Genomic DNA, 11,740 nt, shown 5'->3' with positions numbered 1-11,740 from the left:
CTGTGCGGTACTCAGCTGAGGCACTTACATATTTAGCAATGCGTCTGTCTGTTTCTCTTCCAGCAACTTGTCCTGTCTCCCCTTGACCCACATACCACCATTCTCTGGCAGGAGTTCCCCAGCTCCGCCCCTCTCCTCTGAAGGAAGGGGAGAGCAGCAGGCGAGGAATGTGTATCCACAGGGGCCGCTATTCTTCTCTTCACCTTGCCTGAACACTGGTCAGTGTGAAAAGAGGTTAATGCCACCCCGTTTTCCACTCCACTCCTACCGTCCTTTGGCATTTTTACAAAGTGCTTGGCATCTGAGCACCGTTAGCCAGAAACAGCTTACTATTTGACCATGAAACTTAAGTGTAGCAAATACAAGCAAAACATTTTTTTTTTTTTAAAATCCCAAGTAAACAGTCTGTATTCTAACACACAGTAGGTCTGTACCAATTAAATACAGTATGGCAGTATATAAATTACAGTTCTTTACAGCAAATAGTAAAATACGAGAGTCCGCTTACTGTACACAACAATCAAAGAACAGCAGCTTTTCAGTAAGGTCCCAGGTATCTCAATCATTCACTTGCTAGGAAACAAAGAACAGATACAGCAGGCCATTCACTTCACTCATTTTTTACCGTGTTACTTTACAAATACCCAGAATGCTTGTACAGGCAATCTACAGTATCTACATGTGGGACAACCTTCTTAGGAATTCATGAGCACCAGACATAAATCCCTCCATCATTCCCATTATTAAAATAAACTTTACAGATTAAAATTACTTTAGCAGGTTCTATTTCATCTTGATAATAACCAGCAAGTAACAAGTGCAAAGTCTGCAGTCACGATCCATCTACTGCTTCTTTGTTCCCCCATTTCCCCCCACACCCATGAAACCAACCCTCCCCCCCCACCCCCCAAATGTTGTCCTCTCACACCCTTGCAGTAATACTGGTTCTGCAGTTAAACTGCCCGGCTGGCTTATGTTAACATATGAAATGCCAGACATATAGCTTCAGGCATTGTTAGTCATTGTGATCCAATGCCAAGTCAGCACAGTGGCAGGCCTCTAGGAAGACAAGGAAAAATACGAAGCAGTTGGATATTTCAGTGTGCTTAAACACGGAACATAAGGCTGCACGGTGCCCAGTGACTAAAAGAAACATGGCACCAAGTCATCAGTTAAAACATTTACAATAGAAAGATATAAACAGCAAATGTGTCAGTCTAAAACAAGTTCTTTGGTAATTAAGAACAGCAAACCGTAGATTTTTTTTTCTTCCAAATATGGATTTACATCCTGTTTTTTTTCCACAATAAAATATTTTTTGTTGTTTAAAATATATCTCCCAAGTTATTGAGTAACAAATAGTTCAGTACCTCAGTTATCTACAGATCAGCTTTAACTGTGTTTTAGTGTGTAGCCATATCTGCCCACGGGCAGACAAACTATAGATACACATTCATATATATATATATTATATATATTATTTATAAAAAATTAGAGAATTAAGTCAAGGACTCTAGAGAATACACATTCCGTATGGACAGATTAAAATGTACAATAGCTTCAAAAATCCATAACATTTTCTACACAGTGATGCGTGTAGTAAGTGCAAAAATACTGCAGTTTAGTTAATCCATGATTTCCTGTTTTCCTGTTTCCTAGAAAAAGCAGAAGCCGCTGCGTCTCCTGAATGGCAGAGGACTTCTCCTCCTGTTTTAGGAGCGGATAACGAGCCTTGAAGCGCACAACTTTTCCGTTTCTCTAAAGTGGAAGATGCCTGAGACCGTGAAGTGCTACTCCATTTCCTTGTGGAAGCTGGTGCTTTGCTGAGGCGCCCAGGACGAACAAAGACACCGTGTCGTGGTTTGCAGTGGAAGTACTCTCTGCCTTTTACAGTTCCATCATGCTTCCCTTGAAGGAAAATAAATGCACAGAATTAATTGTTGGTACTTTCATCAGCACATACGATTGCAGCATTGAAGCGCGAGTATCTTTGGCTAGCGGTTAAACAGTCAAAGTTTTTAATGCTGAGTGATGAAGCCAGATGCGTATCACACACTAGGGAGAACAAAACCTGGAAAGGAGGGCTTGAATTGCGATCAAATAGATTATTTCCTAAAATACTACTTAGTTAACTAACAGTTTTAAAAGTCAAACATTTGTTCATTTTGCAAAATAAACTATCCTCAAAACCAATTGCTTACAGAGCTTAAAACTTAGCTGTCAGAAAAACTTACAGTATCGGTATTATTCTTTATTAAACTACTAAAAACATCATCTTTTAAAATGATCTGAAGCATTTCTGTAAGAATCTCTTAACACTTGCAGAGCATTGACTGTTCCTGACCCCATGGAATCAAAGTTAAAGAAAACCTGTGCTCTATAATTAAGCTTTCTCCAGTAGGGGGGGGAATATCTCTGAAAGCTATAGACAAATCTATTTGACAAGTCACTTCCATTGTTAGTACCTGCCCACGAACAGGCATGTTAATTTTTAAAAATCTGCCAATTTTAGGCTTTGCTTGTTTTTCTGATTTATAAAAATAGAGGGGTAAGAACAGAAACTACCACAACATGCAAAAGCATTATTCTGCATAAAGCTAGAAGAACAGGGCGTTAAGACAGTTAAGTATTCCTACCAACAGAAAGCCTAGAACTGGGTGGGTGAGATTCCAGGCCGACATGAAATCAGAGGTATTTCCCAAGACTGAACAGCATATGATGGCAGTTTAACTTTAAAAATAGATCATGCTAACTGCATAGATAACCCAGAGCATATTTAGTCTTACCCAGCTGAACATTTAGTTCAACTCCAACCCAGATTCCAGCTGAAAAATCCACCGTTCCAACGTATCTCACTGTGCCCATCTTATTACTTCCAACACAGACTTGTTCACCCACTGCCACCCAGCTAGGCAAGACGTGGGCTTGATCTGTAGAAGCACCTTCTTCACAATCGGAACCGTCCAAGTGGTCTTTCCCAATAAAATCATCTACGGAAGTGTCAGGATAAGTCTCACGGTCTGAAGTCTCTTTTACCGGTACAGAAGACAAAGGGCTTTCCACAGCATCTGCAAGCTGGTCGCCTGCTGCTGCTGCAGAGCCCAGCTGGCCCACACACGTGCTCTGCTCCTTGTCAGTGCCTCGGGGTAGCTCCGAGGCACTCACTCCGTTAGAGGACACAAAGGAACACGACTGCGGAGCTGTCGAATGGTCAAAGTCCTTTCCGTCTTCGACGCCCATGAACTCTGTAAAGGAGTGATCTTCCAGAATGTCCGTCGTGTGCTCAACTGTGGCTTCACGCGCTGAAAATTCAATTGCACGACAGGTATTTTTGCTATCCGAGGAACTTAAAGCTGAAAGCGATCCAGCTCTGGGTAACTGCTGAGAGTCTCTGTCAGTGGCATCGAGGGACAGTGGTACTTGTTCCGTTAAGGCACTGTTTTCCTTCAGTGGTAACACAGGTACATTTTCTCTCGGTAACTCCTTTTCTGACTCTCGACATTCCTTGTTCGAAGAGGATCTTAAATCATGTGCAAGAGATGATCCTGAGGGATCACTAGAGTCCAGCTCCTTCGTGTGACTGGCTAGCTGGTCTGTGCTATCACTACAGGGAACAAGCATGTCAGATAGAGTAGCGTTAGAGGCACTGTGGGAAAAGTAGCCACTAGTGACACTGCTAGTGGTGGGGCTGCGGGATACCTCTTTCTCAAGAACACGTGAACTCATGAAGTCTGATTTAGAAGAAAACCATTCCCTGTTCTCCAGGCTAGCATTGTAAACACTGAAGTCAGCAAACTCCTCCGGTACATAAGGCCGGAAACTTTGAAAACTTTGTGGACTTATCAGCTTCTTATTAATGGCCTCCAACTCACTGTCTTCCTCCTCAGAGTCCTGCAAAAGAAGAGAGTGCAGCGTAGGATTAGGGACCTACGACACTAAAGTTTTCACAATAAACTGACCTTCCGTGATTTTTTTTTTTCCCCTTTCTGAATGTGGAGAAATATACACCTTTAATATTCTTTAACTGAAGAATGGAAAACACCTCTGAAAAAAAAGCTGTCGGGAACATATCCTGTCTACACTGAGCTATTCGATTTTTAGAAAATTATGGAGAAATTCTAAATAGTTCAGAAAAAATAAAGCGATGAAGTTTGACATAAGGAAAGCTCACAACATGAAAAAGTTATATGTTTACATATTTTCATCATACACAGGTTTTTTTTAAAGCTATATATTATAAACTTTTTCTTCCCATCATTTAGATTAATTAAACCCACGGAATATATTCTGTAGAACTAATTGACCTCCTAACCAGATAAACGTAAAGATGAATGGAAGAGGCCTTACAGGGTTAATATTGATTATTAACATATTGATTATTAAAAACTATCCTGCGCAATGAGATTTTCTATTAATCTGATATCAGTGAGGCTAAATAATTTTGCTTACCCCTAGCTAGCATACCTGAACACATTCACAATGTTTGAAAATAAAGTCAAAGGGATCAAATATTGCAGAGAATCTTCAGGGAAGCATTTGTATACATCTATGTGTTTGGAGGGAAATAAGTGACACTAATGAACCTGGCAAAATTTGCAGGTACCTCCCTGAATTTCCCTTTGGTAACGAGCGGCGAGGCACTGTGACCAGCCCACAAATGGTGCTTTCCTGGAGCCCATGTGAAGCTGAGGACTTGGGTCTGTCAAGATGCATCTGAGAAAAACCCCAGCAACGTGGCTGGGTTGCTCCCCCAATATGAAATACTGAGGTAGGACTCCACATGGATGCTTTTTTACGTACTTCATTTTTCATATAAATATACGTATTTATTTATACATATGTATAGATATACACATATATCTGTATATAAACACATATATATTAAAAACGGTTAGTTTACAGCAAATTCCTACTAGGAAGAATAATACTTCCAGAAAAATGAAAACTGCTGAGCTACTTAAGGTTTAGAAGAACTCAAGCACCTGTTACTTCTCAATTCCTTTATCTGCATCATGGATTTCACCTACTGATCAAGGCAGATCCTGTGTGATATGTAAAGCAGTTCAATGCTTTCAGACACCCAAAATGAATCACTGACAGGAAAGGAAAAGCACAATACTTAACCAAATGACCATCAAATTTAAGATAAACATCCTCTTGAAAAATGTTTCCTATACTTCATAATAGCCAAGACTGCTCAAATAACATTGTACAACAAAGCTTCAAATACATAGACAGCAAACAAGTTCGTTCAGCTTGCACGTCAGAAGAATCACAGAACTGTTTAGGTTGGAAGGCACCTCCTGAAATCATTTAGTCCAATTCCCCCTGCTCAAGCAGGGTCAGCCAGAGAAGACTGTCCAGGACTGCGTCCAGTTGGGTGGGATTTGAGATCTCCAAGGATGGAGACTCTATAACCTCTCTGCACAACCCATTCCAGCGTTTGACCACCCTCACAGTAGACCAGTGTTTTCTTCTGTTCACATGAAATCTCATCTGTTCTGTGTCCATTGCCTCACGTTCTGTCCTGTCACTGGGCACCACTGAGAAGAGTCTGCCTTGTCTTCATTCCCTCCCATGGGGTATTTTTATGCATTGATAAGATACCCCTGAGCATGGTCTTCTCCAGGCTGAATAGTCCCGCTCTCCCACCCTCTCCTTGTATGCCAGATGCTTCTAGCTACAACTCATCAGCTTTGATCAGGATTTAATCATCCTGCACTGGACTCACTTTGGTAATTTCCTATCTTTCTTGTACTGAGGAGCCCAGAACCAGACACAATACTCCAGATATGGCCTCACCAGTGCTGAGTGGAGAGCAAGGATCACCTCCTTCAGCCTGCTGGCAATGTCCAGTGTAATGTTGGTCTTCTCTGCCACAAGGGTGCATTGCTGGCTCATGGCCAGCTTGTTGTTCACAAGGACCCCAAGGGACTTCTTGGCAAAGCTGCTCTCCAGATGGTCAGCTCCCAACACATACTGGTGCTCAGTGTTATTCTTCCTCAGATGCAAGACGTGGCATTTCCCTTTGTTGAATTTTATAAGATTCCTCTCTACCTAGTTTCTCCAACTTGTTGGGGTCCCTCTGAATAGCAGAGGGCTGAATATCAGCCACTTCTCCCAGTCTTGTATCATCTGCAAACTTGCTGAGGGTGTGCTCTATCCAGTCATCCTGGTCTTTCATTAAGGGGTTGAAAAGTACTGGCCTCAGTATTGAGCCCTGGAGTACATCACTTGTTACCAGCTTCCAGCAAGACTCTGCACCTCTGACCACAAGCCTCCGGGCCCAGTCATTCAGCTAGTTTTCAGTCCACTTCACTGTCCACCTATCTAACCTGTACTTTGTCAGCCCATCTATGATGATGTCATAGGAGACAGTGTCAAAGGCTTTACTAAAGTAAAGGTAAACAATATCCTCTGCTCTCTCTTCATCCACCAAGCCAGCCATCTTATTGTAGAAGGCAACTGAGGTTGGTGAAGTATCATTTTCCCTTTGTAAATCCATGGTACTACTCCCAGCCACCTTCTTGTCCTTCATGGATTTGGAAATGCTTTCTAGGAGGATTTTCCCCATCACCTTCCCAGAGACAGAAGTGAGGCTGACCAGTCTGTATTTAGCTGAATCTTTCTTCTTTGTCCTTCTTGAAGACAGGAGCGATATTTGCTCTCTTCCAGTCTCTTCAGGTACCTCTCCCAATTGCTATGACTTTCAAAGATAATTGAAAGTGACTTCACAACAGCATCAGCCAGCTCCCTCAGCACTCGAGCATATGTTTACTTAAACAAACATGCGGTTTGCTTAAGTGCTCCCCAACCTAGTGGTCCTCTACCAAGGGTAAAGTCTTCTTTGTTTCACACTTTCCCTTGAGTCTCAGGGGCTGGAGATTCCTGAAGGCTTGTTTTACAGATAAAGACTGAAGTAAAGAAGGCACTGAGTATGTTGACCTTCTCCAAGTCATTTGTGACCAGTCCCCCTGCCCCATTCAGCTGTGCAATTAACTAAAACATCCTCGTAGACACCTACTAGGAATCACATGCTTAGGTGACAAGATCTTTCTCCTCAGCTAGAGGTGGTTTTTTTTCCCAGTTTTCATTTGTTTGATTTTTAGAAAAAAAGAATTGTAAAGATGTTCTATATGACTTAACACTTCTTTTATCTTGCATTTTTTTAAGTGATGAAGTGATCACTACTCACTATGGCCCTTATGTATAACAAGGTCTCATTTTCATTCCTACCACGTTCAAACTCGTAGCAGATAAAATTCGGTCATTTTACCCATACACAGTGGCCTCTTAACTTGAATAAAGATTTCCAATAATATTAAATTTTTGTTGGCAGAGCAATTAGTAGCTGAAGAAGATGCTTCTACTTGTCTAAGTATATCTGACAAATCCAAGCAAATTTCAGATTATTAATATTCACTCAAGTAAAGGCTTGGCATCCTTTGCTTACTAGCTTTTACAGCTCTGCTTCAGAGTTCTCTCTCATACAGAATTTGGATGAAGGCTTTATTTTGCAATTATTTATTTCCCTGCAGAGGAGTGATAGTGTTAGGAATTCATAGAATCATACAATGGTTTGGGTTGGAAGGGACCTTCAAAGGTCGTCTAGTCCAACCCCCCTGCAAGGAGCAGGGACATCTCCAACTAGATCAGGTTGCTCAGAGCCCCATCCAGCCTGGCCTTGAACGTTTCCAGGGATGGGGCATCCACCACCTCTCTGGGTAACCTGTGCCAGTGTTCTACAACCCTCATTGTAAAAAAATTTTTCCTAATATCCAATCTAAATCTACCCCCCTCTATTTTAAAACCATTACCCCTCATTCTATCACAACAGGCCCTACTGAACAGCCTCTCCCCGTCTTTCCTGTGGGCCCCCTTGAGGTACTGGAAGGCCACTATAAGGTCTCCCCAGAGCCTCCTCTTCTCCAGGCTGAGCAGCCCCAACTCTCTCAGCCTGTCCTCATAGGAGAGGTGCTCCAGCCCTATTATAATCTTTGTGGCCTCCTCTGGACCTTCTCCAACTGGTCCATGTCAGATAAGACTATTGAAAAGTATTTATATTACTGAAAATCTTCTTTATATCTGAAAGCTACAGGTAGTTCCTTTAAAAGTAAAGGACAAAATTCATATCCACTTCATTGAGACTATGACTATCTTTCTAAGCACTAAAGCATTACAAAAAGCATCTTTTTTTTTTTTTGCATATTGGAATATACTTATTGCTCATCTCTGAGGGATCTTTTCTCAAATATTCTGCTTACTCCTACCCTTTTATCCTTATTACTTATGCAAAAGTAAGTTTTGCTCTATGCAGAACCTTGTAGTTTGTTGTTTTTAAAATATTACAAACTAGTGTTTATCAAATACAGTGGGTTTAAGATATTACATGAACTCCAAACCAATACGCATTTCATGAAGGAAGTATTTCTAGTCGCTAGTAGCTGAACATCCACTTGAAACCAAAAGGCATTTTTGTAACAGAATTCTTTGTTGCTTCTTTGAATCCTGCAAGATTCCTCACTTGATTAAAAAAAAAAAAAAACCAAAAAAACAAACAAACACCAAAAACCAACCAAACAAAACCAACAAAAAAACCCCAAACAAATTCTCAGTAGACACAGAGTCCCTGTTCAGCATCATAGAATGGTTAGGGTTGGAAGGGACCTCCAAAGGTCATCTAGTCCAACCCCCCTGCAAGAAGCAGACTGGATAAGAGGCGCTGTAACTAAGAAATAGCTCTACAGACACACAGACATTGGCAACTTGATTAGGAAAAGTCAAACAAGTAACCACATTGCCACTTGTGTGTCGTTTTGGGGTTATCTATCATTGTAAATACAAAAGCTAAGGTATAGAGGAGCAGTCTTATTACTAGAACATGAGTGTCCTGGTTCTGGCCAGGATAGAGTTAATATTTACCTGAGCTGGGTGGAGAACTGAAGCTGGTAGCCCCTATGGCTGGGATAGTTAACTAATTAGCTAACAGCTGGGGTTAATTTACCCAAATTAGCCAAAGGGCTATTCCATCCCGTGTGACATCATGCTCAGTATATAAGTGAGGAGGGTGCTGAAGGGAGGCCCCCTGCTACTTGGAAGAGACTGGATGTGGAGATCTGTTGTGAGCTATTATACTGTATTTGTGTTCCATCACTGTCTTGTTTTCTTCTGTCATTACTGTTAAATTTACTTTTTGTTCAATCTCAGCCCGCGTGTTTGTTTTTTTTTCTGGTTTTCTTTTGTTTGTCAAATCGTGAGAGAGAGACTGCGTAGTCTGGTCCCCATTGGGGCTGAACTACGACAATGAGTCATGAAGAATGTTGCAAACTGGTGATGAGACACCACCTTGTGACAGACAAAAACTGCCCCTTGTGGGGACAAGAAATATTTCCTTTCAAAGCTCCTCTTGAGCTTCCCAATTGGGAAATTCCAGAAACAAAGCAATTTCAGGGTTCTTCAAATTCCTGTGGATCTAAGATGTAGGGGGAAAAAAGAAAGAAGCTGCCTTGTACTGCTCAGGCCATTGGTAGAAATAAAGATAAAATCCTTGAAAAATTGGTAAAGAAACTGCAGCCACTTCCCTGGGAAGTAAAAGAAAGACTATAACGAAAGACGGATTTAAGAACTGATTACAGTAAGAACATGCTGGCAAAAACTAAGGAAACAAAACTATACATCAAGATTTAGCAATAACAGAAGCAAAGTAAGCAAGAGCACAGAGCAACTTCCCTAGACCTGCTTTGTACCAAGCATACTGTGTAGTTAAAGTATCCAAGTTTTCAAATCCCTAAATTATACCTCTCGAGTAACCTCATAGATGGTAGTTCCCCATTTTACTAATTTAAAAATCAGTAATACTTATTTAGTGGTTGCATCACTGGTGCTTCAGTTTTCATTGCCTGCTAGGAGGGTTTGCTCTTAGCCAACCCCCCCCTTAGACACGTTAATTACAGGCAGTATTCAAATACACTTAATATGAAAATATTTCCTCTGAGCTTAACATAATCCAGTGCACTCACATATTATATAGAACATGCCCTTATATCCTGCTGTTTTGAAATAGTTGCAATATTAAATGCATGTGGAAATACTGTCTGAAATTTTAGGTTGAATGCTCTATTTCAGGCCAAGTGAATAAAAATATTTTTTGTTAGCTGATCTTTTTTTTTCCCTTCCTTTGACAGATGTGTTTTGAATATTCAGGAAAAGTTAAGAAAAGATCCCAGAAAAACATGAAAAAAAAGCCAAACATAATTCTTATACCTACTTAGACGCAGAACATTAATCTAGTTAATATTACTAGCTTCCTGTATGTTTAGTCACTCTACTTCTATAGCTGACGTGCTGTAAGACACAAGTGAGCATCACACCTGAAGCAACACCAATCATCCAGTGATTAATTAGGAGTACGAGGCTCTGTACCTTGAAGCGATCATTTACAACATTGATTAACAATGTGAAAACTTCACTTAGAAGCAGATAGAGAGGAGCAGACAGCTGAAGGTTCACGTAGAGCTGTGACGCTGCTCTAGTGTAATCTCTGAAAAGAGTGCATTCTGAAAGCACTATTCATCCAAATGTGTGAAGTATATACTCCAGCCTAGTTAAAACAGACTTGCTCCTGGCTCTGAAAAATGCAGGGTAGCCTGGGAAGCCTGCATCTCACAAAGGCTTCCTTCCTAAAGTGATAAAAAAAAAAAAAACCCAGAAGTCATCATTTGATAAACCCAACAGCACAAGCTGGCAGGGCTACACCAAGTAGCCACCTCAACCTCCTCCAACTAGTAGCTGCTAGTTCTTGCCTGCCTCCCCAGTACCCACTCAAATGTCTATAAGGTGACCAGACATGGTAGTAGATCCAAATGAAATAAATCCATGGCAATCTTGCCATCAGCTGGATGGACTGGTTCCACTGATCCGACTTACTATGCAACCGACCAAAAAGCTATGCTGGTGCAAGGGAGAAGTCACTGCAAGGGTAGGAGGAAGCGGCTGAGAATTGAAAGAACAGCTCTTTCCAGGGCCCTGCTGGCTACAGCAGGTTTACGGTGTTCAGTGAATTAGTTCCATTCTAACTGGAAAAGCCTGGTGCAGGATGTTGCCCTTTTCCAGCTCTGAAAGCTTTTGCTTATCTTTGGAAAGCAGTACAGGCAAATGCCTGGGTTAATTCAGGGCATGCATGGGGCGGGACTTTGTTTTTACTCAAGAGATTAAAACTGCCCTGAAGTTGCTATGGAAAATTTTGTAACAATTCTATTTCCAAGGGGTGTGTTTCAACCCACTAGAAGATTTTGTCTTCCAAACACCTTCATCCTATTTGTATCAGTGACTCCGCGTGAGTCAGCATGTCAGCTACCTTATGGAAATTTAACATGACTGAGAATAAAACAGCTGCTACGCAAAACCAGCACCCAAGCTTCAAATCCATACAACCAGAACACTCAGGATACTTCGGTATAACAAGCTACAAAATAGTATTAGAAACCCAGAACCGATTTTTAAGTGGCCTGGCTGTATGGTAGAAATGAAAACTGTTGAAGAATCCATCGCTAGCACTTTGTGGTGAAAGAGGCCTATAATACTTACAGGAAGTACTTTGAAGGTTCTGAATTTTAAGTCTAAAACTCTGATTAAAGCAAGTATTTACAGCCATGTTCCACAGCCCAAAAACAGAGTCCATCATACAGCAGAAATGACGATACACCTTTTGTTGAAGCAGCAGTGAGAAAAGGATTTGGCA

At 41.2% G+C, this 11,740-nt stretch overlaps 1 protein-coding gene across 6 annotated transcripts in view; it reads right to left on the bottom strand.

The window, feature by feature from the left end:
- Nucleotides 1-918: 918 nt before the first annotated feature.
- The window catches only part of KIF13A (kinesin family member 13A), a 120,534-nt gene continuing 109,712 nt past the window's right edge, over nucleotides 919-11,740 (bottom strand). For all 6 annotated transcript variants that reach the window (XM_086743185.1, XM_086743187.1, XM_086743183.1 and 3 more), the window contains 2 exons: nucleotides 2,787-3,891; nucleotides 919-1,908 (listed from right to left, as the gene is read on the bottom strand). In XM_086743185.1, the coding sequence (XP_086599311.1) occupies nucleotides 1,622-1,908; nucleotides 2,787-3,891 (1,392 nt within the window). In that variant the 3' untranslated portion in view covers nucleotides 919-1,621. The remainder of the gene's footprint in view (nucleotides 1,909-2,786; nucleotides 3,892-11,740) is intronic.

Source organism: Chlamydotis macqueenii, chromosome 2 (genome assembly GCF_036417535.1).
Source record: "Chlamydotis macqueenii isolate bChlMac1 chromosome 2, bChlMac1.mat, whole genome shotgun sequence".
Taxonomy (NCBI): Eukaryota; Metazoa; Chordata; class Aves; order Otidiformes; family Otididae; genus Chlamydotis; species Chlamydotis macqueenii.
Note: the sequence above shows the minus strand (reverse complement) of the source record. Positions and strands in the feature narration are given on the sequence as shown.